The sequence below is a fragment of the Pezoporus flaviventris genome, unplaced genomic scaffold, assembly GCF_033815535.1.
Source record: "Pezoporus flaviventris isolate CSIRO_AGI_PZ_B2104156 unplaced genomic scaffold, CSIRO_AGI_Pfla_v1 ptg000031l, whole genome shotgun sequence".
In the NCBI taxonomy this organism is placed as follows: domain Eukaryota; kingdom Metazoa; phylum Chordata; class Aves; order Psittaciformes; family Psittacidae; genus Pezoporus; species Pezoporus flaviventris.
Genome location: NW_026892579.1, coordinates 45,932,299 through 45,959,196, shown reverse-complemented (window position 1 = coordinate 45,959,196; position 26,898 = coordinate 45,932,299). Strand labels below are relative to the sequence as shown.

The 26,898-nt window shown below is 45.6% G+C and overlaps 1 protein-coding gene across 1 annotated transcript; it reads left to right on the top strand.

Annotated features, from left to right (window-relative positions):
- Positions 1-1,263: 1,263 nt before the first annotated feature.
- On the top strand, positions 1,264-26,586 carry SDC1 (syndecan 1). The gene is made up of 5 exons (XM_061460905.1): positions 1,264-1,619; positions 21,845-21,926; positions 22,945-23,435; positions 23,656-23,785; positions 24,320-26,586. Exons 1-5 carry the CDS (start codon positions 1,563-1,565, stop codon positions 24,484-24,486), a joined length of 927 nt encoding a protein of 308 aa, XP_061316889.1. The 5' UTR covers positions 1,264-1,562; the 3' UTR covers positions 24,487-26,586.
- The last annotated feature ends 312 nt before the right edge of the window (positions 26,587-26,898 follow it).

The following is a 26,898-nucleotide window of genomic DNA, read 5'->3' as shown; positions in this document are numbered from 1 at the left end:
GAAAGGGCATCGTGGTAACAGTCATTCCTGGGAAGGCTGCATGAGGAATTTAAGAGAGAGGGAAAGAAAGCAGGCTAATTAAAGACACGTGATAAAATCACAGCAGGTTTAGCCACACTGAATATCCAATTAGGCCTATTAAGCCTTTGGGCCACAGCTGTGGGAAGGGATCCTGGCTCTGGTAGAGATGGGCGAGCACCCACCGAGCACCTCCCGAGTGGCCAGGAAGCACTGACTGCAGCTCTTTTTTTGGTACCCCCTGCCCAGAGCAGCCCTGGGGCAGCACAGCCCCATGCCCGCAGATTTGTCCACACTGCTCACCCACACAGCTGCTCTGCAGCCATGCGGTGCCGGTCAGCCATGCAGCAGCGCGCTCTCCTGCAGCTCCCAGAGGCAGCGCTAACGCTTAAAAATGGCTTTTTTTTTTTTTTTTTAAACTACTTTTGTGCGCACATTCAGTTGCATTGTTTGTAGCAAGCACTTTAACATACACTGGCACATACACGAGAGGAAGAAAACAAAACAAAGGCGACTGAATTGACTGGAAGTGAGCAGGAACTCCAGCCCTGAGCCTGTAAGCCCGATAATAAAATTCACCCAGTGGTGTAGTTTTTTTGCCTGCCTGTGTTTTAATGTTTACGGTGAGATGTGAGAAGACCAGCCCGCTGGAGTCGCTTTTAACCCGCCAAGAAGGGAGATCTCCAGGAAGGCGCTTCTTTTAAAACAGCATTCCTTGTTGCAAACCTTGTGCAGGCTTTCCTCGTTGCCAGAAAACCTGTTCCGGGCAGCAGAAAATGCGATTCAATGAAGGCTGGGGAACAAGGTGCGGAGCCGGCCCCGGGGGTCTTAGGGCAGGGGGAAGGACTCACTTCCCCAAAGCCCTCATTTTATCGGGGAGATTCCCCCGCTGGAGGTGATCGGGATGTCCCTGGAGCGAGGCCGGCCCGGCGGAGCCCCTCTGCCCCGGATCGCCAAGGGGGGAAAGGCAGCGCACTCCTATGATTGTCCCACAATAGAAAGGGAAGAGAGGGCTTTTAGCATTACTAATTATTATTATTTTTAGCGCTAAGGAAGGAAACTCGGCGGGAGCAGCGCCGCTGCCGCGGAGGAAATCTGGGACCGCAATGGGAGAGAAGTGGCGGCGGTCGCTGACCGGGAAACCCGGCCCCAGCAGCCCGACAGCGCAGGTACCGCGGCGGCAAGCGAGGGCGGGCGGCCAGCGCCGGCCGGGCCGGGGCGCAAAGCGAGGGGAGGGGAACGGAGGCGGAGCCGGCCGGGGGATGGCCGTAAGGTGAAGGTTGTTGCAGTGGGTTCATTAAAAGACAGAGTTCAACTGCTTGCCGTCCCAGAGCGCTGCTGGGAGGCTGGTTCGGCGGGTTGGGAAGGGGGAGAAGAAAGAGAGCGCGAAAGAAAAAAAAAAAGAAAATTGAAAAGAAAATAAAAGAGGAAGAAAACTCGCAGCTACTTTAAAGAATACCGAGAGGAACGAACCGAGAGTGGCGGCGGAGACCACGGGAAGAAGGGGCAGGCTACGCGCTCCTGGGGCCCGCTGAGGAGGAAGGATGATAAGCGTGGTGGCTGTGTGGCTGGTGGGCCTTTGCTTCCAGGCTGCTGTCGCGGTGAGCGGAGGGGGAAGGTTGGCGCACGTGGGGCGGGGGGGGCTGAACCGGGTGGCCGCACTGGAGCTGGGGTGGGCTGGGCTGGGCTGGGCTGCGAGAGGGGCCGCTGCCGCCGACCTCCGCGGTCCGCTCAGGTCCCCGCAGGCTGTAGTTGGGGAGCAGTGCCCTGCCATGCCGTGCCGTGCCGTGCCGACGGGATTCGGAAACCTTTTGTGGTGGGCTCGAGCTAGGGCTGCCGCGGCAGCCTTAATTCAAACCAGACCCGCTGCGGCTGCTCCTGACCTGCTGGCGGCTCCGCCCCAGGGCAATGCGGGCGGGCGGTGCTGCCCGGTAACCCCCGCTGAGGCGCGGGAGACCCCCGGTGCGCACGGGTGTGAGTGTATTGAGGCGTTCGGGGGAATGCCTGTGTCTTGCCTCCGGCGTGGTGTGCCCCGGAGGGGATGAGCGGTAAGTTCGGGCAAGCGCTCGCATGTGGCCCTTTGTAGTGCCGCTGTGGACGGGGAGCCCTCCCCCGCAGACACGGGTGACCTGAAACGGAGGTGCTTCTGCTCCCCGTCCACTTTTGTACCTGGAGAGCTCGCGGAGGGCTCGTCCCGATATCTTTGAGCAAACGTTCCTGTGGCGCACGAATCCTCCGGCCGCACGGGGAATCCAGACCCACCTCCCCTCCCGGGCCGCCGTCTCGGTGCCCCGCCGCTGCCTCCCTCCGTCCGTCTGCGTCGGACTTCGGGGCCGTCTCGCAGCTCCGGAGGCGCCGGTTCGGTGCGCTGCTCCTGAGGGCAGCCGCCCCACGCTGGCGGGGCTCGTAGTTCCTCAGGACTCCGGTGTTTCGGGAGCAGCTCTCCCGGGAACGCGGCTTCGCGGGCAGCCTTTCAGCCCCAGCATCAGCCGCTAGATGTCACCCACTAACAGAGGATGGCTCCGCAGCTGGTCCCTGCCCTGCCCTGCCTCGGGAGGGCCTTTCCTCGGAAATCTGGCACAGCAGCCTCGTAAAAGTGCTTCGCTTGGTCTGTTCTGGGGCCTGGGCTCTGTGTGGCGATGGCAAGTGTGGAGTAGGAGGCTTCCGGCCACCTCTCGAGGGGCACAAAGCCCAAGTCGCCATTCCTTTTTCCTCTGTGAGGCAAGGGTCGCTCGCTTCCCGTGTGTGTGTGTGCGTGCCAGAGCTGCGTGCACATTGCTCATGGAGTCTTCCCTTTTGCCTGAGTTAGAAGGAAAAAGTGGAATGTGAGGCTCCTTGTGAGCAGGCAGGATCATCAAAGTCAAAACTGGAGTTTTTTTCTTTCTGAAAGAGAATAATTGATTTGAAAGTTGCCTGGAGATGAGCAGGATCTAAGCTGCTCAGTACACCTCCAGTTTCACCATACCATTCTGTCTCGAACTTTACCTATAGCTCTGGACATGTTCCCTTCTAGTCCATGTGGTAGTGAGTAGCTATGAGATGGCTAAAAATGACAAGCGTGTGACTGTTATCCACCCTGTTTTGTGTGGACAGGGCCCTGCTCACAGCATATGAATAAATTTTCTTATTAATTTTTCTACTGAATAAGATAGAAAACCTGCAGTTAATTTGCAGCCTCTGTTGTGCATTTGAATAAAATTCCTCTGTGATAAATATTCCTTACTAGACATGATAAGGGCATGAGAGAAATGCTTGTTGGGAGTTTTCCTGTGCGTAAAAGACACGCAGGGCTGGGTGACACCAGGCTGATGGGTTTCCTGGGTGAGCACATGGAGGAGCAGAAGTTCTTGGGGCTGTCTGCGGTGACTTGGCACTGAAGCTGTTCCCCTTCTGGTGATCATGCGGCCTTTTTCCCATGTTGAAATGTCAGTGTCACCCACTAAGCTGTCTTTCCCACCTGTCTGGAATCATGATGCTTTTGCATCAGGGAGCAGAAAGACTCTTGGGCTAGGCACAGAAATCGGAAGGGCTGTAAGCAGCCCTTTGCATATGCCAAGTCATTGTGCTGTGAGCATGAGAGTGTCAGTGTTGGGTTCTTGGTGGTCTGATCATTGCAAATGGTGCCGCTGCTGGTGCATCACTTGAACCTTGGCTATTGCTGCATGACTTGGCTTGGCCATGCATACTGTCATGGAAGTGATAAGCAGGAACAAATAAGTGGCCAAATGAGAGCTGTTTTCTAAGTACTCCTGCCTCCCTGGAATGGTTGGGGAAGTTTCTATTCTTATTCAGAATGACACTTTGTTGTTCAAAACATCTTGTATGATGTTCCTATGATAGGGGCATTGATTTTCTTGAAATAAGAAGGCTGCTGTATCTTAATTCATTCACCTAGTTATTCAGGGAGACCTTACGGTAGCCTCCCAGTACCTAAAGGGGCCTACAAGAAAGCTTTAGAGGGACATTTTATAAGAGCAAGTACTTATAGGACGGGGGGTGTTTGTGTGTGTGTGGCTTTAAACTGAAAGAGGGTACCTTTATATTAGATACTAGGAAGAAATTCTTTACTATGAGGGTGGTGAGGCACAGGCACAGGTTGCCCCGAGAAGCTGTGGCTGCCCCATCCCTGGCAATACTCAAGGCCAGGCTGGACAGGTCTTGGAGCAACCTGGCCTAGTGGAAGGTGTCCCTGCCTGTGGCAGTGGGGTTGGAACTGGATGACTTTTAAGGTCAGTTCCAACCCAAACCACTCTATGGTTCTCTCAAATGGAGACTTTTACATGGTGTAACCCTGCCGTGAAACCAACCAAGCCAAAGTGCATGGCTTGCTGCAGGAGGGCAGTGGACAATCCAGCCTGTCTCATGAGGGAAAACAGGGATTTGATTGTTTCATCTGGTGTAGGTGCATGCTGGTGGTTAACACAAGCTTAGCAGAGCAGGCAGAACCTTTTTCCAACGGTGATGTCATTGCTATCTGAATGTAAACTAATTAGAAGAAATTAGGTAGTCCAGCTTGCTTATTAAACATGTAGGCAGTGGGTAAGGAGGAAATGCTTTCTTCTGTAGTATGTAGAGAGCAGGGTCATGTTGTTTATCAAGCTCTATAAACAGTCATGTTGTTTAGCAAGGTCTATAAACAGTGCTTCTCCACCTGAACCCTCACTTGCTGGTGGCTACCTCCCAGTCAAATGGTGACTGTTGTATCTGGTCAGTTCCAATTAGAGCAGAGACAAATAAGCTGTAGTTCGTATCATGTATGGGGGCTCCTGGTGTAAGTTGCTAGCTTTTATTCCAGGTTTCTCTTGGTTTCAAGTGGCTTGAAGAGCTAACATTTTTAATGGCAGCATTCTGAAACTTCTGGAAACAGAACAATCCTCTCTGACAACCCAAAACAAGTTGCAGCAAGTGCAAGAAACCTGTAAGCCTTCTAAAATTAAGCTAGTGCACTAACCTGAAATGTAGGCTGCTGTTTTAGCAGTAAAATTGGTCCATTTTAAGTATGTGCTTTGCATTGCTAGTGCTTAGATGTCTCCAGGTGGCCTATATAGTACCACTTTGTCCTAACCTTGTTGGAAGTGGCTCCTGTGTCCAGGAACCACACTACTGGCTCCGAGTGGGACATCCCACACTTGTGTCATCTGGCATCTAGAGAGCTGAGACTTTAGTGGGGTCTGCTGCAGGGAGGAAGAAGCTTCTTGGGAGAGAGAAGATAGGACCTCTTTCCTGAGGAGGTTTTGTCAGGAATAAAATTGCACTGCTTCAGCATTGTAGCATTAGTATTTTGTTTTAGACGTTTTCTACTCTATTAACTCAAAGGTATTAATACAGCACTCCAGGACAGCTAGAAATAGGTGCATGCACTGAGACATAGGATACTTCAAATGGCACTTGTCTCTCAGGACAATGTTCAGTTGATGTTAAGGCACCTAAATGTAGGCGTCTGTGTGTGCTGGGTGCCTAAGCTCTCATTACAGTCCCGGCGATGTAATCAGTGGAGCCAAAGAGAGTGATTACCTGACCAGCCCCTGCATGTCTCCTTCAAGGTGAGTTGCTTTGTCAGGGCTTTGTGGACGGGTTCTCATTTTGTTTACAAGGGGAGCACAGACACCTTTACTTTAGTGTCTTTATCGGAGAGCTATTTATCTTGAAGTGCTAGTCTTTTTATTTGTGAAACTTTCATGGTAACTCTCCCCATAAACAAACAGACCGGACAGGTGCTGTCTCTGTGCCAAGAGAACCAGCAAAGCAGTGGGAAACTCCAGCTTTCAGCTACAACAACAGCATGCTCCTGTTCTAGTGCAGCTGCATAGATGCCTCCAGACAATACTGTAGCCTTGCTCTGCTAAAGGCTGTGGAAGAAATTAGGGAGTATAGATGGGTTCTCTGTCACTGTGTTGAAGTGAGTAATATGAGCAGAAAAATAAGTGGAAGTATTTTGAGATGGGGGGAATGTGAGCATCAGAATATTATAGTATTTAAAGGCACTGTTTATTTACAGATTAGAGAAATCTTTGTTACTTCCTACACTTTGATACATGCACTGAACTTGCAAAGGGGAAGTTGTTTTGACCAGCAGCATAAGGACTTCTGTTTCTTAAAAGTTCACTTCTCTTATGAGCTGAGAAGATACTCTAAAATGCAGAGAGTATGTAGTGTCTCCTTAAGAGTGCCAAGAGTCAGGTTTGTTAACAGGTCTCTAAGAGTTGACTGGCATACTTCATTTGAATCACTGCTCTGCAAGGCTGCTGGTGTACCGCAGAAATGAGCTTTATCTGGCCTGGCTAGAAATCTGGGATAGTGCACTTTCTACTTTGGAGATGCTAGTGGAAAAGTTACTGCACTGTGAAGCCTTACCTCAAGGTGATATAACATTTGAACCTCCTACAAGCAACTCTTGTGGAGCAACATCTGCTAATGTGGTGGTTTCCCAACCTCTCAGTTTCTCAAGCAATATTTGGCTGCAGCCATCGTTTTGGGTCTTGTGGAACCGGCACAGGTCCAGCAGAGTCTGTTAGCTTGGGCTCCTTGCCATGCTTTACTGTAATGTTTGTACCTCACTGCTGAGACCAGTCTCACCAGTGAGGCTTGCTTTGCTGGATGGGAACCAGTGTGCTAGTGGGATTTGGATGGAGTTAATACAACTTCCTGTTGAGTCACTGGAGCTGCAGTTACAACTGAGTCATAAAGGTGGTGTAAGTCATGGCTTTCCCTGCTAGGCTTCTAGTTTGAAACTCCTTCAGTATTGATCAGATGAAGAGCTCTTCCTGCTTCACTTTATGCTGCAGTGCTCTCTGGCAGAATTGTCATCTCTGTAGCCCTTGTTTTTGCAGTATATCCACTCATTTTGCCTCTTGGCATTCATGGCTTTTCTAGTAACTGAAAAGTCGTCAGGATTGCTCTTGCAGAATGACTCCTGACTAAATCAAAGGCCCTGATAAAAGATAGGGAACTGCCTGCCAACTAGCTTAAAATACTCATGGGTATCTTGCCTTTCTTTGATGGAGGATTTGTGTTCTTGTCATGCTCTGCCCTGTAACTTTCCTGCACTGCCTGTGTAGTAATGGCAACGTCTCGTATGCCAGTCATGGAAACAAAAGGTAGACAGTCTTGGCTTTTTGGCTGTAGGCAGTTGAAGGTGCACACACCTGTTAACCAGCTTTCTCCAAAGTACACCCAGTTCATGCAGCAGCTTCTCTGAGTGCGCTGGCTCCATCACCTGAGCATGCACAATCCATAGCTAGGGAATAGGGGTTGCTCTTTGTCTTGCCTGTGCCACGTGATGGGGAGCTTACTGCCTCTTCAATGGAAGGAAACTTGAACTCTATTCCAGTTGTAAGGGAAGTGTACAGAATGCTTTCTGGACAGCGCTGCAGACCATGGCTGTACACAGGAAAGCTCTTTAATTAGTTTCTAATGCTGGTGGCAGTATGCATCCTGGTCAGCCAGTAAGCAGCTCCAGTCCAGCCTCTTGCATCTAGGGGTTACTAGAAAAGCATACTATATATTGAAGCCAGAGATGGGCAGAGGAGAGTGGAGCCAGTCTACCATCTGGAGAGCAAGCAGTGATTAATGTAATGATTTCCAGATGAGAGATCTTGTGAAGCTCCACATTGTAGCAGCAGTGCTGCTGTGGCTGTGTAGGCAGCCTTTGTATGTTCCCTGGGGATCAGAGCTGGTAGATACAGTGCTGTAGAAGAGACTACCTGGCTCTTTTCTGTCCCAAAACAAGACCCTGTTGTTGCTTTATTTTATGCTTTGAGACCAGTAGAGTGGAGAAATAAAAATTCATACACCTACATTTATACGTAGAGGTATCTATCCCTGTCATGTGCTGTTTGTTGACCAGCTCACAGCAGGATTGGAGTCTGTATGCCCTGACCCCAGGGTGGTGATCTGGGATACATGATGCCTGTGCTCTGGGCAGTTGCAGGACCTCAGAGCAGCCTTCTTATCTGCCAAAACACCAGTCTGTGTTTAGAGCATCTCTGCAGAAGGGAGAACCCATTGACCAGCTAATAAGTATCGTTACGGACAGAGCACAGGCTTTCTTTGATCAAGAAGTTGAGGTATAAGAAGAGCAAAATCCCAAACTAGAGGAACTGCAAAGCCTGCTTGAATTCATACCTAACACAAACACTGATATATGTGATACTTTTCACTCCCCTGCTGTGCTCTGCGCTTATGAAACTGTAATAAGAAACTCCTGCAAATCTACAGGTTTGTCCACCTTGCTGGCTCTGACAGGGTGTAAGTGGCACCTACGTGCAGTGGAAAAGGGGTAGTGAGGCTTACACCGAAACTTGCCTAACAGCCTGCAGCTAGACAGCTTTGACTTCTAAATCTCTTTCTGTCCTAACGGAGGAATCATCTAGATCGTGACTACTTTCCCATCAGTGAACAAAGCACCTAACAAAAGAAATGACTCTGGCATGTCTGGGCAGTGGCAAAGGAGTGCTGTGCTATCATACACTTACATCAACTGACTCATGGCCTCCAAGAGGAAAGCTGCTAGCTTAATCCTCCAGCAGCATTGCCTCTGCTCTCCAGCATGCGTAACTTGCAGAAATTCCTCAGACTGCATCTGTGGTCATGCTGAGATGTGAAAAGATGGTAAGCTGCTTGCTATAGAAACTGGAAGGTGCGATTGTGAATAATTAGAGTTATTACTGTAATGGCTGAAAAGCTCTAAATGCTCAGTATGCCCCCAGCATGCAGCCAAAAGGGGTTAAAAAGTTCCAGCAAACCTCCTTACACGGATTCTAGTAAGTATAACATACTAGACGCTAGTTATCCCATGACCAATTTAAATGCTGGAGTTCCAATTGTATAGCAAATCTTACTTTTCTGACCTATTCTTTAGTGCTCCCCCTCACCAATTTGCCTGCTGGGAAACCTTCCTGTGCATTATCTGGGGCATGCTAGTTGGCAAGGTTCAGAACTGTGCCAGAGATCCTTCTAATAAATGGGTGGTTTAGCTTGTGTTCCAGTGCCTGAGGCTGTTCCCTGATGTTGTTTAATTTACTAGCATGGATATAGCCAGTGGGTCTCTGGCAGCAGGCCCAGAATGTTATGAAATTGTGAAAACTGCGGTATCTAGTAAAAGAAAGTGAAAGTTCATCACGGGAGATCACAACTTTCTCATTGAAAACAACCTTTTTGGATGCTTCAGAAGGATGAGTTGCATGAGAACTCCTGTGTAATCAATCAGCTGAGGTTTGTGAAGTAAACACTGCAAACCTGGAACAGCAAACCATTCAGCGTAGTTGTGATGGTGCTGGTATGTGCCACTGATTCAACCTGTGCTTTTAGAATTGGCCCATAAGTTGGTCCTTCAGCATTTTATGATTTACTTTCTTTAGAGGTAGGTTATGCTGACTAGAGCTGGTAGGCAGTGAGTAGACCCAGAATTTTATTTGCACATGAAATACCTGTTTGAGCAGTGTCTTACAAGTCTGATCTCTTGATATGTAGCATCTAGCTCTTCTGACAGTACTCCTTGCCAGAAACTTGTCTGAACCAAGGGACTTGCTGTTCTGGGAGTAACTTGGTACTGAAGCACTTCACCTTGCCTTGAAGTTTAGTACTGTTGTATTGACTTAATGCCTAACAGTCCATCAGAGGTGGCACTGATGTCTCTTTTCTCTTCAAAGTATAGGTGTGTAAAACACAGGGATGTCCAAATAACAACTGAAGTCTTACAGTTGCCCATGTGAGGCAGGAGAGCATCTAGACCTCACAAATGTGATAGCCTCTCCCCTGAGCTCTAAACTTCTTGATTGATTTGGTGACTGCTCTGAAACAAGGCCATGGGAAAGACAGGTGAACAAGCTGTATACCCAGAAATGAAGGCATGAGGTAGCTAAGTAGCTGTTACAGTGGAACTTGCATAAGAACATGGATCAAAGGGAAGCTAGCTCTCTGATATATCTTGCTGTTGTGAGAGTCTTGTGTTCATGGTTCCACTGCACAGATGTGGTACAAACAGTGTAACTGAGTGACTCTGGGTCAAAATTAATAAATTTAATCTACCAGGTGTTTGGTCAATAAATGCCTAATGTTTACTGATGATATGAGTAGAATGATAGGTGACTTGAGTGCAATTGCAGCAGCAGGGTTTTTTTAAGACTGTTTCTGATGGGAGGATTTAATTTGATGCGTCAGCTTTGAAATGATGCTCCAACACCCTCATGACTCAGCTGGGAAGTATACCAGCCAGCTTCCATAACCTCACTGAGGTGTTGCATAACTGTAAGCAACTGCTGTCAGGACTCTTTCTTACATGCAGGATTACTGATGCTTTTGTAAGCCTGAATCATTAGTGCATTAGAGATCATTAATGTCCTAGGGAGAGGTGCTGCAAGCTTCATCTCTGCATCATTTTATATGGGTAGATCATTTGCTGTGTGCTTCAGCTGTTGTGAACATGCATATTTCTCAAAGGAATTTCATGCAGTCTGAATGGTGTTCTACGTCAGAGTAATTCAGTGAAATGTGGCCCAGCCTGTGCCTGAACACCATCTGGCCTACTGCTGTTTATGCCAAGGAAACTAGTAGTACCCAAAACACATGCTGCTTTTCTTCAGCACCTGCACTCCAGAGCTGCTAAAACTGTGTGGAAGGAAGGGGTGATGCTCAAAGTGCCTCTGTGAGAAGACCCTTAAGATGGGAGAACAGGGTATTCCTGATCTGAGATGTGGCTCCTGCATCTGGGGGAGATGTTCCAGCCTTTCTGTGCATGGCTTAGTCATGCTGGTGTAACTGCATCTGTTTGGCAGGGATGACTTATGCCTTATAAACAATCTAGGCTTAGTCAACACTGTAAGATCTTGTGGATAAACCAGACCTGATAGCATGCCTCATAATGCAGGGAGAGATTTGATTTCTTCAAATCCCTGGTGGTTTACTTGGAGTTGGAGATGGTGAGGCATAGAAGCAAATGTAAGAAGTACATTTAACCCTGTGTGTTAGCGTGAGACCTGCCAAGGTGCAGGGACTGCCCTGCATTGGATCAAACCCAAAATCTAAAGCTGCTTGCATGATCTGCATGAGTGCAGCATCTGGCTGCTAATGGAGAGTTAAGTTCCTTCTTAACAGCCTGGTGGCTGACTGGTGTGAGTCCTATTGAGCAAGGACTTAGAACTGATTACAGCTTAGCTATGGAACATGACCAAATCAGAAGGGAGCTGCTGAATGCCAGCAGTTGGCTCATTTTCCTGCCCAAGTCTAACTCGATTCTGCAGCTCCTTGCAGAGCCAGTGTCTTCTGTAGCAGACTGACAAATAACAGCAGCAAGGGATCAGGCTATGGATGTGACTGGTCCTGCAATCTGGTGTGCACATGTGGGATAGTGTCCGTTCAAGCCAGGCAGCTCTTTCTGGATGCTTCCAGTCCCCTGATCAGTCATCCCTTCAAGGGCTGGATTCCCTGACAAGGATTGTTGGTGGTGCCGTGACTAAGAAGCTGGTTATGAGATTTATGATGAAATAGAGCATTCAAAGATAACAGATGTCTGGGATGTGTGTATGGAAAATACAGTTTGTTAGCAAAATAAAGCAAATGCTTCACAAGCATTGGAGGCTGCATCATGACTCCTTCTGGAGAACAGGTTTGCAAAAGCAATCAGGAAGGCCTTGTCTTGGATTCTTGAGTCTCAGGCTGGCTGTCATGCTATGAAGGACTTGACATACATCTTAGAAGCAGATCAGCTGGGAAGCTAAAGCAGAGTTTGACAGCAGCAGGCCTGACATCTGCCACTGAAGTGTCAGCAAATAAAAAGTAATTTTTGTTGTCTTGTGCATAGACAGTTACTAAAGAATATATCCAGTTGCTGTAGGATATATCCTCCTATAAAATCTTACATCTGGGTGGTTCCACAGTCACTTTACAGTACCAACCAAAATGTCTTGTCAGCTTTTTCTGTTGTTGTAACGCTAACTATCTGTAGGTTTAAGTAGTATCAGTTAAGTTTGCCAACTAACCTGTTTAAGCTGAGATGTTTAGTGCTTCAGGGTTGTGGGCTCATCCTGTTGAGGTTTCCTAAGTACTGCTAGTAAACCCCTAGTTTGGTGATACACTCGGGATTTGTATCTGAAAAAGGATTTCACTAACCTGGCATAGCTCTGCAAGCAGGTTGTTCAAATCAGCAACATGTATGTTTCACTAATAGAGCGAAAATGCTTCTGTGATCCTTCAAGAAGATCTTACAGCTTTGTCTCCTGGCTCCCTGGCGTATCTCACACTAGGAATTGCTAGAGTTCAAGGAGGTAAAAAGGGAAAATCCTAGGATTAAGGTAAGAACCTGGGTCTTTTCCTAGCCATGTGCCTAGATACTGAAGGCTGTTGCACTGACTCTTGCCTGATAATAATTCCTGGAGGCTGGAAGTATTCCTGGCTGCATGTTGGCTTCCCTTTCTCTGGTGAAGCAGATAGCTTCTTCCTCCCCCCGAATACTGTATAGCATGGTGATGAGGTTGCTTCTGACTTCTGGGAACGCATCTGCTCAGGTCAGAGAACTTGTGCAGCTGGAGTGTTGCTTGTGGTAGTTTGTCAAACACATAAAAGCTGGCATGGAGCTAATTTGAAATGGTAATAGTTCCACCAACCAAGTTGTATGGCATTTGGCTCCAGGATAACAGGATAATATGACCAGAGGCACACACATGTGTTTTCCTGGTACTGCTGAGAGGCATCAGTGATTCATAACGTGCCACCAGACTAATTTGAAGATCTGAGATGCCATAGACCATTTCATACTTTCTTATAGACACATCTCTGATTTCTGAACTGGGATCCCTTTAGCTGAGTGGCTGAAGATGGAAGGACCAAGTTGTGCTCCTGTGGGACCAAAGTCTTTGATCTACCTCTCCTGTGTCCTGATATTGGTGTGCTGCAGGCTTGTGATGGCCTCTGCAGGAGGAGCTTGCAGGGTTGAGCCTCTTGGCATCTGGCACATGACCTGCAGCTGCATAGTGACTATTTTGAGCTAAAAGGCCTGCTGGAAGAGCATAGGCTCAACTGGGACCAGTGGAGACATAAGCCACTTTCCAGCTCTTCCCACAAATCCAGTCTTTGACTGCATTCCTCAGTCTGAGGGCTGTAATGCTAACTGGTCTGCTTTCCTGGGAGCTGGCTTGTCTCTTAGCTTTATGTGGAGAGGAGACTGGCTTCTCCAGCCGATGAATGCTGCCAAGGAGCAATTGGGTGGTCTGAAGCCCACCATTGCACTTGCCAGGAGGTCTCCGGTTCTGTAACGAGTTTTGCTCCAGTGACAGTCCTCAGTGCTGATCCCATAAGACAGGGTGAGTGAGTGGCCAGAGGTGGGACAAAGGCAGGGATTTCCACACAGACCCAAGCAAGACTGTTCATGGCAACAGGGCTCAATGCATGGATGGCAATAACTGGCTAAGGATTAGAAACTGTTTTTGCTGGGACTGCTGTTGAAGACATAGAGTCAATGCGTTTATGTGTGTTGGAGGATAACACTACAAAGTCCAGTCCACTGAAGTGGCTGTAACTGCTGCTGACTTGTCTGAGGTGGGTTGCTCAACTACACCTGCCTGAACTCCACAGCACGGGCCACATGTATGTGGGAGGAAAAGGCAGCAGGGACCTTAGATCCTGTCATTTTCAATTTCTTTTTCCACCAAGAGGGTCACGTTTACCTGTGTTGCAGTTACTAACATACACAGATAGTGGGTTTTGAGCTACTGTAGTTCTTTCCTGGATGAGTTTGCATTTCATAAAGATCCGACCTGCAGCATCCTTTTTCAACCTTACTTTGTCAGGGTTTCTGTTTTGGGCAGCCCACCACTGGCTTTGGCTGAAACTAAGCAATTCTTGATCTGTACTTCTCTAAACTGAATTGGCTGTTGCTGTAAGCCTGAATCTACTATGCTGTTGCTGCTACACTAGAAAGTTAAAAGTGCTGGTGACTTCAAGTCAGAGGGGTTTAAGGCAAGTTAGGTTTGTCTGGTCTCACACAGCTTACTGCTCATCTCTTAAACCAGCTGAAATAGATTGAAATTAATTTTCCAGGATGAACTGAAGCTGTTAGCTGTATGGCCTCACTGAGCTGCACCTACTTTGCACAGCTCTTTGAGGTTATACGTTCACTGTGGCTTTCTTGTGCTATCTGAAGAAATGAATGCCGGAACTATCAAGAATGTTAAAGAGCTGCAGGGAAGGCTCAGTTATAAAAACAGTTATAGCATAAAACTGAACTGTCTGCTGTTTGTGTGATTAGCTGCAGGGAAAAGAGTTTTCTCATTAGGCTGCATCTTCAAAGCACAGGCTGCCCTGAGCATGGGAGACAAAAGGTACCCCACTTTTGGCCATACTGTGGCAACTGGTATCTGCCAGTGATACAGAGCTGAGTACTTGTGTGCTTTGTCTGTGGATGCTGATCTGTCAGCGAGATTCAGTCCTTGGCCTGGGCTGTATTTCTTTGCTGGAAAGATAGGTTTTGTATGAGTGAAAGCAGTGTATAGTGACTTCCTTGTTTGACACATCCTCGAGGTGAAAAAGCAGGAGCAAAGACTGAACTCACTTCTCTGTTGTTGAAGGACTGACCAGACTTCTAGTGGAGCCACATGAGAGAGAACTGTGAGGCAGCTCAGCTTTCCTGTATCAGAACTGACATGGTGCTCTCTACAGTGCTAGCAGTGCACACAAGTGATGGGTTGTCACTGATGTGTGTGTTGCATGGCCGCAAACTTCCCTGTCTGTGGAGTCCATAGCCCTGCTGGACTCCAGCTACCCTGGCTTTGCTCAGCCCTCTCTGCTGAAGGACATGCAATATGCTCCTTGTCCAGTACTCAACAGCAATTGCACTGAGCTTCCTATAAGGTTCAGATGGCCCAAAACAAAAGTAGGGCTACTAGCTTTCTGAATAAAACATCTATGTAGTCTTTTCTACTGTGTTTAGGAGGTCAGGGTGGACATCACTGTTGTGCTGTCTGGAAGAAACCTAATCCCTTGTGAACAAGCACTGCAGAAGAGAACTCTCCGTACAACCTTTCTCCTTGCTCCTTTTTCTAAAATCCTGCAGCCCTTTGAGGCAGGTCTGATCTGCATGTTGCCTGCAGCCTGAGGGTGGTGATGTGTGTTTCCATAATGCATGGCAGCGTATTTCACTGCCGCCCTGCTTCAGGGGAGCTGAATGTGTGTCAGCATCCCAGGAGCCAGGCTGTAATTCTCTATGACTTGCTTAAGCAGCCCTGGCTGCCACACTATGCCAATACAAACACCTGTGCATTCATGCATTGAGCAGGATTCTGGTCCTGCTGGAAAATTCTCTGCGTTATGTTCTCTCCCTCTCCTTTTTAAATTATTGTTTTTAAACCTGACCAGTTCCCTGATCTGGTTCACCCTGAGACTGCAGAATTAGCTATGCAAGGGATGGTCAAGGAAGAATGAAGTGACACGCTCTTGTGGGAGGTGGTTGTCGAAAGGGCCCTGCTGCAGAATGTGAAACCCAGCCTGATGGTGACAGGCTGGTTCATTTTTGCTCTTGGCATGTTGATTGCTGTGTTTCAGCCCTACTTAATGAAAAGTTTCCCTGTCACAGTAAGGAGAAAATGTAATGCTGATTGGGCAACAGCATGGTACTTACCAGGTGAGCCTCCAGAAGTATTGGGACTGTAGCTGCTGTGAGTATGGAGTAGCTGGATGCTCTCCTTCCTTGGCCACTGCGTCTTGTGCAAAGGATCAGGGAATGCTTCTACAGCTTGACAGAAAAGGAGGATCAAAGCCTGGTGGGCAGTGGGCAGAGTTTACAGTCTGTTCTGTTCTGCCCATAGTGGAATAGATCCTAAAAGATCTCATCCTGTTTTCAGTAGGTGTTGGAAAGGTGTTTCACTGCCTCAGGAGCTGAGTGCCAAGAGGTAGCTGCTGTGTGATGGTCAGGTAGTTCATGCTTCAAATGAAAGCAGCTGCTATTGCATCTAGGACCTCTCTCTCAAAGATAGTTCCTTTCTCAAGTCACCAGCCAAAATACAAGAGGAACACATTAAGAACACAATTAACCACGATTTTCCAGATTTCTTTAGTAATAATGATCTGATGGAAAACTAGACAAAATTGACTGCCATACTTGCCTCTAACCAACCTTACTCCAACTGGCATACACTGGTGAATGGAAGGGTGGGAATGCTGAAGCCTGTTGGAGTGCAGCAGAAGTTCATTGAAATGATACCGTCTGAAACAGAGAGGGCAGACAGTTGTAATGCTTTGAAGAGCCTTTCTTGGAACACTAGCCAGGGATAAAAGTACTGCTTAAATCTAGGCTATCCAGTCCACAGCCTGTTTGTGGAACAGTTTGTAACTGTCTTTCTGCTCTTTGGCCTGTGCTGTTAGTCTGCGTCTTTGGTTCTCCTAGGAAGACAATTACTTCATCAACCTGCAGGGTCCCCAAGCAGCACTGGTGCTTATCTTGAGCAGTGGAACAACAGGAGAAACAACTGGAAGAGCATTTAGCTGAGATGGTGCCACACTGCTATTGATTTCTGGTGTAGCAGACTTGCATATAAGCTTTAATTCTGACTTACTATATAAAAGCATCAGTTCTGTTTCAGTGACTCCAGAATTTATGGCTGATTTAAAACTGAAAGTGTGCATGGTCACCTTGATGCTAGCAGTCTGTGTGCCTGCAGAAGGAGTAGGATGGGTGAGGATGCTGGTCTGCAGACCACGGATATCTGGAACTGGAGTTAATCATGCGTGGGCTGTTAACTGCAGAATATCAAGGTTTAACAAAGATAAAATTTCTTTCAGCAGGTTTTGTCTTCCCACACACTAAATAGCAGTATTTTAAGGTTAGAAGCTCTTCATGCTGCTCTGCCTGAGATAGCATTTCTGTTAGTGGGGCCAGCTCTGCTCTTCAATATATAAAAAAAGTTGAAAGGCAAACCTTTCAGTCTGAGTTTTTTAGAGCTGTTCAAATCCGTGTTCAAGTCTCTCTTAGGTGCTCCTAAGTTGTATTTAGTAGCCAAAGAGAGCAAATGCTTGTCTTGCTCTTTTATATCTCTGTCAAACAAGATCAAACCATAGGTTTTGCATCCTATGAAGTTAGAAGAATCTTGCAGGATGTTTAGGGAGGTGTTTGAGGTGGGAGAGGTCATTGCAGCTCATTCCTTTTCAGCTGAACAAGAAGGATTTATTAGGAGAAACGTGAAAATTTAACAGCATTCAGATAATGGAGGATTTCAAGTGTTTTTGGCACTGCTGTAGTAGGCTGATAACTAAGATTAGTAAAAGTGGGATACAAATAATCCTTAATCTAGTTTAGGGCTTGTAGCAGCTTGTGGCAAAGCCGCTGGGTTTGCTTACCTCAAAGAGCAATTTGAAAAAAGCTGCTTCATTTGACATATGCCATGGCTCCAAATTAAAGAAATGTGGTTCCCAGCTTGGGCAGGGTGAGATTAACTAATAAACTACAAATCTCCCCATCATCACAAGACAGTACTTCGTATCCCTCCTGCTACAGGAGGGAGCTCTGTGGCAGCTGATGGGATAAGAAGGATTCATGCTTGGAGACTGTGCCCAAGACGAAGACTGAAGAATAGTTAGAAATGATGCTGTTCAACAACAAAACCAAAAACCCAGTAAAAAGAAAGTCTGGAGTATGTAAGACTTCTGGAGCCAATAATCTGTCTCATGAGCTGTGAAAGCCTGGCCCATTCTTGATTAAATCGAAGATGCCACTAAGCAGCTTTCTAGTTGTCCCAGCAGAACTGAATAACTATTGTTCTGCAGCAATGCAGTGCTCAGCAAGAGAGAGAGGCTAACAGTCTCCCCAGGGTTTCCCCTAGAGGGGCTGCTTTGATACTTGGGGAAGAGGATATTCCACTGATTAATGGGAACTAGTTAATCCATATAAAAAATGCTGCTAAAATGTTACCCCTAACATGCAACTGAATTCAAGGATACCACATCCAAAGTGGTAGGCAAGTAGTTGTGATCGGTTGTCTGAGCTGCTAAAAAACCACCACACACACACACACACCAAAATAACCAAACCAAAAAACAGTAAAAAAGCAATAGGTAGGTAAGAATTGAAAGCTTTTTGACCAGAATACGTGAGAGACCATTGAAGATCCTTCAAAAGATCCACTGCCTGAACTTAAATGTGTATATCCAGCCTTTCTGGCAACAAAGTGAATGGTCCACAAATAGACTCAATGGACTGAAAAATAAACTGGATGATGGTGGAACTAATTGTGATGGTGGAAAGCATGTCTGCATTAGCTGATTGTACTGAACAGTCTGATAACAAAATTTTGAGCTACAGTAATACAGAATTGTTGGTAAAGCAAGTTTACTTTAAGTTGGAATTTATTTTCAGCTCTTCCATATGACAGCACAACCTGGACTGACTCTGTGTTCTGTGTCACTAATCCTCTTGACTAATCAAAATCTTTCTCATTGGTGTAATTCTGCTGCAATAAAAGGTCATGGAAAAGCCTTGACTATGAGGTGTAGACTGCCTGAACAGCATGGTCCATCTTCCTGATGCAAACCCAAATTAGCTCAGTCCCTTCTGATGCCATCCTGAGTCAGTGTTTTATGTTAACCTTGCTGTATCTGAAATCCTTCAGCAGCAAATCATTAAAGAAGCATGACCTTTCTGCAGTATTTGTATTTTGTGGTGCCACCAGGAAAGGTGCCTGCATGCTTACTGATGCTGCAGTGTGTAGAGCAAAAAGTGCAGTCTTTATGTAACTGTGCAGTTACATAAATAAGACAAACATTCCTTAATGCTCATGTGTCATGAAACTGGATGATGTCATGAATTTACATCACTGCATGGATATTCTGACTGGTACCTACATATGCAGAATCTGATACTGTCCTTTGAGAATTTGGGGCAAAGAAGGTCCCTCTCAGATCCCAGACCTCAAACTGTCTGGTCAAAGGCAGATGCTGCAAGTCCTAGAGGAGCAGCTTGGGACTAGACCCTTTGGGGCGACTAAGTAGAAGGACACATTTAGTGCAAATTCATTAAGTTCTCTTTTAAAGCTGTGGAAAGCAGACTTTTTTAATCCTGAATCATGTATTCTATTACTCCCTTGAAATATAATAGCCAACCTCAGTAAACAGCAACTGGTCTGAGCCTGTTTTCATGTTTGCCAGGTAGCTGCTGAGTGGCCTCTGGGCAGCTCTACACTGGAGTAGCATGGATCTCTGCTGGTTTAGACTGGGCCGCACTGGACTTTCCTCCCCTGAGGAGGACCTAGCTATCCCAGTTAAGTCAGAAATGAAACAAGGATTCAAACCAGTATGTTGCAAAGGCTATGGAGAAGCAGAATATGCAGCAGCCTGGGAAGAGGCTAAAACCTCAGGTGTGAAGGGAAATGTAAGAGTAGGGTGGCTGGACACACTGGATAACAAGAAAGGAAGCGTAGCATGACTGAGCAAACCTCATTCATTAGCACCACAAGGGGAAGGGGTGCAGGCTCACTAGTCAAGATCAAGAGTTGCTCTTTCATTTCCTGATCTTTTCAAGAGTGGTGCTAAGGTCTGCAGACCATGAGATCTGTTGTGTTCTTGAAAATTCTGTATGAAGATGCAGATTTGGGGGAAGTTAGTCTTGATCCTAGATAAAGGTATTTGGTGCCGTGTCTTAAACTGGCTTGGCAGTGCCTTTCTCCATTGAAAAGCTGGAGAGATTGCTTTCTGACTGCTTCAAGGTAGAGCCTTTCCACTGGGAGGAGGATGCACTCCCCTTTTGCAATATATTCCCCTTGCACACAAAACCAAACTGAGTGCCAGAACAAAGGATTGTGCTTGCTAGTCCAAGAAAGGAGGGAGAAAAATGGTCCCCAGCCCCCTTGCATTGACTAAAATGGTGCAATTTCGGAAGCCTGACTTCAGAAAGGAACGTACTAGAAAGGATGGTCAAGGGAGTGGAATCTGGGATGTCTGGTAGTTCTTTTCCGTATTCCTTATTCGCCAACAGTTCATACTCTTTAATGTTTGAAGGGGAGATCAGCTTGTGTGAGTCACTGACCTTTGACGTGAGAAGGAAAATGTACAGGAAGTACCTGCCTTCTGTGGATGAGTGCAAAAGCACACTGCAAACAAGCAGGGACAAATCTGAAAATCCAAATTACCCCATGATATGCAGCTAAACTAAAGATTGAATGGCAGTTTCTTCTTAGAAATTACAGTAGAAATATGCTTGCAGAAGCCTGAGGAGAAGTTGTTTGATTTGTTGGTGTTTTTTTTTGTTTTGGGTTTTGGTTTGGTTTTTTGTTGTTGTTGTTGTGCGTTTGGTTTGGATTTTTTCCAGTAGAGAAGGAAAGTGCTAAAAACTTTAATGTCTGTATGAGCATTTTGTGGTGGTGTTTTGTTTTGTTTTTTCTTTTTGTTCTTTCTTGTTATTTAAAAAAAAATAATAATTAATTACAATGATCACCAAGAAGAGGCAAGATCTTAGGCCCAGTCAGGTTGGTGGCATCTTGCATACTTATCTTCAGAGAGGAGGAATCTAATGGGCTAGTAAACCACCTTAGAAACCGGTTTTCTGTGGAAATACAGAGAATGAATAAAGTATTAAGGATGGAAGAGAAAACTGAATAAACCTGATACCTTAAAAGAATGAAAAGGAGATTGGGCCAGTAAATGCAGCCCAGTGAGAGACAATGAGAGAGCTCAATTGCTTTGTCTGACAGATCGTACTAGTTCCTAGGATGAAAATGAATATCAATTTTTAAGTGACACTGTATTAATGCAAGCTACAGAAATACAGCGGTTGCAAAGCTGGCAAGAATGCATGCTCTTCTTTTTACATAATAAAAAGAGATTTCACATTCTCAGTAGAACCATGATCAGCATGGATGATGCAGTGCAGTATCTCAGGGCAGTGCAGGGAAGGTGTGACAAGGGCATTTTTAGGATGGAATAAAAGTAAAAATTCTGAAAAACGGGGAATGTGGTTGGACAGGGAAAGATTAAATTCAAGAGAAGTGACGTACAGGGCTTTGGTCTGAAATCTCAGAAGGGAGAATGACTGGTTGGATAATGGTAGCCCTGCAGAAATAAATCTGGGGGCTAGTTACGAGTTGAGTGTCAAGCATGTTGTACCAATAGTACATATAGCAGAGGCCAACAAGATGCATGAAGTAATCACTCTGCTTTATTTAGTGTTTGTCTTTGGATAGCCTGAATAGCTTTGAATGTTGTGTGTTATGACAAACTGGTGCAGTAGAACAGGCGTTTGGCCTCTTGTTTCAGCAACTGAACTTCTGATTAGTGTACTCATTGAAGCATAAATGGAGAAAGCTGAGGGCTGTATTCTCCTACAGGGAAGGCTGCCTGCTATCTCAGGACTTTGAGTGCCCACACTTATAAAAAGGGGATCTCATTCTACTTCCACTGAGATGCTGTTATTTCAGATATGTGAACAGTACTGGAAGGGTTCAAAAAGGCAGAGAAGCCAAACTACTTTGTCTCCTCTTCTTTTCTGTTCCTTAGAAGTAATGCAGTAACTGGTAAATAGCGAGACATGACAAGTCAGAACCTGGAACAGAATGGTTATGTCGTGCAAGAGCAGAGCATTGGCTGGTGCCAGGATGTGGCTCTGAACAGATTCCTTGCCTTTCTTCTTACCAAAACAAGTCCAGCTTGGAAGCAGCAAGACTGACCCTTCCAACACTGAATAGACTAACCACTAATAGACCTACTCTTTAGGGCAGATGGAATGAAGAAAGATAAGAAAATGCATTCTGAACAAAGAGAGTTTGGGTAACCTTCAGGAGCCCTTAGAGGAGACTATGCAAGCAACATAGTAATCTCATCACTAACACACCTTCTTCCCTTCTCTTTAAAGCAAACTACAAATCTGAACCTTCCTCCTGAAGATTTTGATTCATCTGGTGATGATGATGATGCATTCTCAGGTTCAGGTGCAGGTAAGTTAATAGCACTTGTACTGTTAGTGCTTGAATATGGCAATTGAGATCTTGATGAGCATCCACACTAAAAGGGGGAGGGAGGAATCACACACACATGCGCACCTGCCTCAGAATATGAGAGCTGGGAACAGAGAAAGGGCCTAATCTATTCATCTTGTATTGCGTCAGATGCTAACAGTTAGCAGAAAATGAGTTGTAGGAGACTTGAAAGGGAGCAGAAGCAGGTATGCTCCATGTGACTACTAATATGAGAAACTGAGTGAAGAATGTTATGGAACTGAAGTGATTGTTTATTCATGGGGGAGAGAAACTGTAAGAAGGGCCTTTGTGCCCTCATATGAGCTGGTAGGAGGTACCATTTGAGGGTGTGTAACCCCCAAACTGCCAACATACATCAAGTGCAAATTTTATCTGTCATCAGGTGTGCAAGTTCCCATGGGCCATACTTTTTTAAAAGCAGAATAAAAGGGTTTTAGGGTAGGGGAAAAAGTCTATTGGAATGCATGAGAGAGACCTTTGGTGTCCAGTGCTCAAGTTGAGGAGATGCTACTGAGGAATGAGCAAGCTGTTGAAAACTAAACCATGGCATCCTTCTGCTTCCTTCTAGCTACATGCTCGTGTTTTAGTTTGAATTCTGCCGGAATAAAACTCTGAAATTGGGTGTGCCAGTGACTAAAGGTGTTGAGTATATGAGTACTGCTCTGAAACAGATACTTACGGGGAAAAGAATCAGATAATCATCCTGAGCAACCAGTATGCTGAAATCAGACAGCCCCCTTGTCAACCTGTCTGCAAACAGACTAGCACTTGTGCCTTGTGGAGAAGCAGATGACTAATAAAGTACCAGTGTCTGTCCCTTCCTTATGCCATTGAAAAAGATTAGGAATTACGAACTGAACTGCTGTTGTTCCAGAAATTGTCAATGCAGGTTCAGCATCCTTGTTAGACCACCATCCTGGAGATACTATTAACAGGTCTCTAAACTGGCCAAGGATAATACTGTTTTGTTTTGCAGGTCCTGTGACTGAACAGTCTCACACCTGGAGAATCCCAGGAGAATCAACTAATTCCTCATTACTGGCAACACCGATAGATTTTCATGAACAGCCATTTCCTGGGACTGAGAGCCAACCTGAGAAGGAAGTAAAGTCTCCTTCTGCAACTAGTACTGTCATGACAGAGGAGCCAGTTGTGGCTCTGAAGGACACAGTACCCATCCTGAGCTCACCTGATGAGAAACCAACAAATGATGCTGTTACAACAGTTAGAAGCCCCACTACTCACTTTCCTTCAGTGGTTCATGTAACTTCTCCAGAAGCCTCAGGCCCAGACCATAGGTTCGAACCTAAAATCCCCAGCTCTGATGTGCCAGACACTAAAGATGTGCCTGAGTCCCCCTCTACCATCCATCATGAGGGAGACATTGCCGCCACTCCCACAATAGCAGCTCCAAAGGATGTTGTTCCTACACATGAGGAGGTTTCTGAGGATGGCTCTGGAGATCCGGTGAGGATTAATAGCTCTGATAGCCTTTCCAGGGGATGGTTTGAATACTATGTAGTAAGTTGGTTTTGCAGGAAAGGGTGGTAATTTGTCAAAAGTGATGATTGATTTAATAGGTTATATTGGTGGAGGGGGTTAGATGAGAAGAAAACCAAGCTATGGAAAATCTCCAGTAGCAGACATGATGAGAAACGTGATTAACCTGTCTTGTATGTCCCAACAGGGAGACTTCATCTTAACTAAAGATGAGGATTTGGTCCCCACCCAAAACTCAGAAGTACTGGCTGACTCTGGGAGGAATGCCAAAGCTGCAGGAGCCTCGGGAATTATGGACAGAAAAGAAGTTCTTGGAGGTACCTGATATTCTGGATTTCTAGTTGGCAAAAGCAGACTCTTGTAGGAATCTTCCAGGCAGCAGAAGCTGCAGTCCTGCAAGTACATCTCTGAGCATGAAAGCTAACCCTGTTAGACCTCTGAAATTAGGGTGGTTATTCATGATTCTGTGTTGTCAAAACCCTAACAGGGACAAATACTAATCAGCTAATAGCAGAGCTGACACTACTAGTTATCAGTTAAGTTTTGTTTAAACCTATTATTTCTCTCAAAAACTACAGTAAAACTGCTCTAATGCTGCCTCAGTCAAATTACTAGAGCTGAACAACACAGCCTATTGTGCTTTGCAGCACGGCTCAGTGGGAAATGTGTTTCTCTAGGTTTACCTTGTGTAGGTGAGCAAGCTCATCTACTAATGGAAGGATGATGATTTGAGTGGGGGAAAAGGACAAATTAATTTCTGGAAGTCATGAAATCAGAAAGGAACAGTCAGAAACTTACAGTCACACTAGCATTATCTGGAGTCTTAATCTGTGGCTTTCTCCCCCTTCTAGGTGTTATTGCTGGAGGACTAGTAGGCCTGGTGTTTGCAGTGTTTCTAGTTGCATTTATGCTGTACAGAATGAAGAAAAAAGATGAAGGCAGCTATTCACTGGATGAGCCAAAGCAGTCTAACGGAGGATACCAAAAACCACACAAACAAGAAGAATTCTATGCATAAACACTGCTCTTCAGGACACTTATTTCATTTTTCTTGGACTCTTCTCTCCCTGCACATGGACCTCCTAGTCTGCTTTGCATTAAACTTAAGCCATATGATCATTGGGTTGTTTGCCCTTACCACTTTGCCATTGAGATTTGATAACTACAAAGTAGATCTGGATTCATTGAACATTCCCTGCTTTCGTGCACAACCTTTTTTTTTTTTTTTTTTTTTTAACAGAAGTGGGACTGCAAGTTCCTAAATTCACTTTGGTTTATCTAAAGACTGCTGGGGCAGGCGGTGGGGGAGAAGATAAGGGAGCACTGTATGCATAAAACTCTTGATATTTAGGGAAAGGGCTAGCAAGAATAAAGTTACCAGTGCTCAAATTCTGTATAGCAGGGATCCTCCTATTTAACTCATAGATGTGTTTTAAGCATAATGAATGGCTGCGCTGGGCAGACATTTGGTACACTGCAACCCTCTAGCTCTTTCTAACTGCTGTATTTGGAGCACTTAATGCCTATGAAACATCAAGCTGAACATGATTCCTAGTGAGAGGAGGTATTACGAGTAGGGTAAGCAAATGACTGTCATGTAGTTTAGAATAACTTCTGTTTTGGAAGCATTATGCCATACCCAGAACCAGCTCCTAAGAAGCTGGTGCAAAACACAAACAGAAAACAAACCCCAAAGACCCCCAGATTAAGTGGTGAGTTCATTTTGCCAGCAGTGTTGGACTGTCCCACTACCTTCTTGCTCTTTCTAGGCATAGGTAAGAAATAGATTATTCTAAGGAGTCTCATCTCAGACATTCCCTCTTCTTAGGTGCCAAATAGGCTGGGCTGTCATACTGCAGATGCTCTTATCCTGCACTATTGTGTAGTCGCAAGGTGACTGTGACGTGTTGTAGCACCTACATCTCTGTGCAGTGTTTACAACGGTTGTCTTGGAACATGGTCTGCCATCTATGCCACAGAATACCTTGGCACACAGTGGTAGAAGGTAGCAGCATATCATGACTCTGCAGTTAAGGAGTAGAGCAGCGTAGCATCTGAAACAAGCCTGATGAAGGCTAAGTGTAGATGACCTTAAATATACACAACAGTTGATGTGCTTGACTCTCGTGACTCCCGAATGGCTCTTCAGTAGCTGTTCCTGCACTTTGGAGAGAAGCAACTCCAGGAATGTCAGACTAGCAAGGGCAGAAAAACACCTTCTGAGGAAAGTCTGGATGCCTGAAGCTGTTGGTGGTCAGTGTGCTGCCAGATGTGAAGCACTGAGGCCTCACCGAGGGTCTGGAGTTCTCCACAGTATCTCAAACCGAGTGAGAAGAAAAGTGTGGTGGTCTACACAAGCCTTACTTCTGCTCTGCCTTTGGTTAGCTTCTTGCAAGTTCAGTTCCTCATCACTTAGAAGGTATGGGGTAGGAGAAGGAGTGTTTACAACTGATATAAATACTTGTACTGTTGAGCCAGAGGGAATGATTGGAGACTATTGCAGCAGCCGATATAAATGTTGCACATCGATAGTAAAACTTAAAGACCTGTGTAATTTAAATGAAGTATAAAACACTCCTGAGCTGCTATGCAGCCAAAATTGGTGCCTTCTGTGCAAATCCAGGAGAAAAAAAACCAAACAGTTCTTGATTCCAGACTTCTTTATGCACAAAGAAAACTTGTGCATACGTGTATCTGGCTGGTTTTAAGTAAAGCTGCAAAGTCCATTATGTCTATCTGGTTTTTGTTTGTTTGTTTTTTTTTTAACTGAATGAATTTTTATAGGTTAATGCAATGACCAGACGGTGTTAATTTCAGCTGTAATTCTTTGCTTTGTATAGGAATGTAGAAACATTGTTTGATAGGTTTATCTACAAAAAGGTTCTTGTAAAGCACAGGAAAATAAAGTGGTAAACTTTAGTTGTACCTCACAACCTGGCTAGGGGGAAAGGAAAAAACTGTATATTTTGGTAGTCTAAACTGACAGTTTGTGAAACAAACATGACATTGTGTTATTTAAGTGGTACAAATGAAATATGAGTTCTAACAGAAGATGCAACACTTGGTTATCTGTATGCCATTTAAATGTATACTGCAATAAATGGCATTTTGGCAAGAATGTGTCTGATCTGTGAACATTACTCTGTATAATACTTCACAAAGTAGATGTGTTTTTTAAGACTGTCCAGGTGGTCTTCAAGGAAGTTGGATTCCAAGTATGAAATGTGAGTCCTGGTGCTAAACATAGGGAGGTTCAGCTAAGAATTCGAAGGGTGTGAGTGTGGCCTGTTCCCTCTTACCCTGCCCCAGATGTCTGGGTTGGGGTGGGCTGCTATACCCTGAGGCAGTGGAGCAGAGTATGAATGGGCTGTAGTGGAGACTTCAATGAAATCTCTTTATTAGAGCCCTGCAACATTTTGGGCTGGTTCCT

What these genes read in the sequence shown, in the direction of transcription:
- SDC1 (XM_061460905.1), top strand. Translation starts at nt 1,563, where the DNA reads ATGATAAGCGTGGTGGCTGTGTGGCTGGTGGGCCTTTGCTTCCAGGCT. An exon ending in GCTTCCAGGCTGCTGTCGCG is followed by an intron (nt 1,620 to 21,844) that starts GTGAGCGGAGGG and finishes TTCTCTTTAAAG; the next exon opens with CAAACTACAAATCTGAACCT. An exon ending in AGGATGGCTCTGGAGATCCG is followed by an intron (nt 23,436 to 23,655) that starts GTGAGGATTAAT and finishes ATGTCCCAACAG; the next exon opens with GGAGACTTCATCTTAACTAA.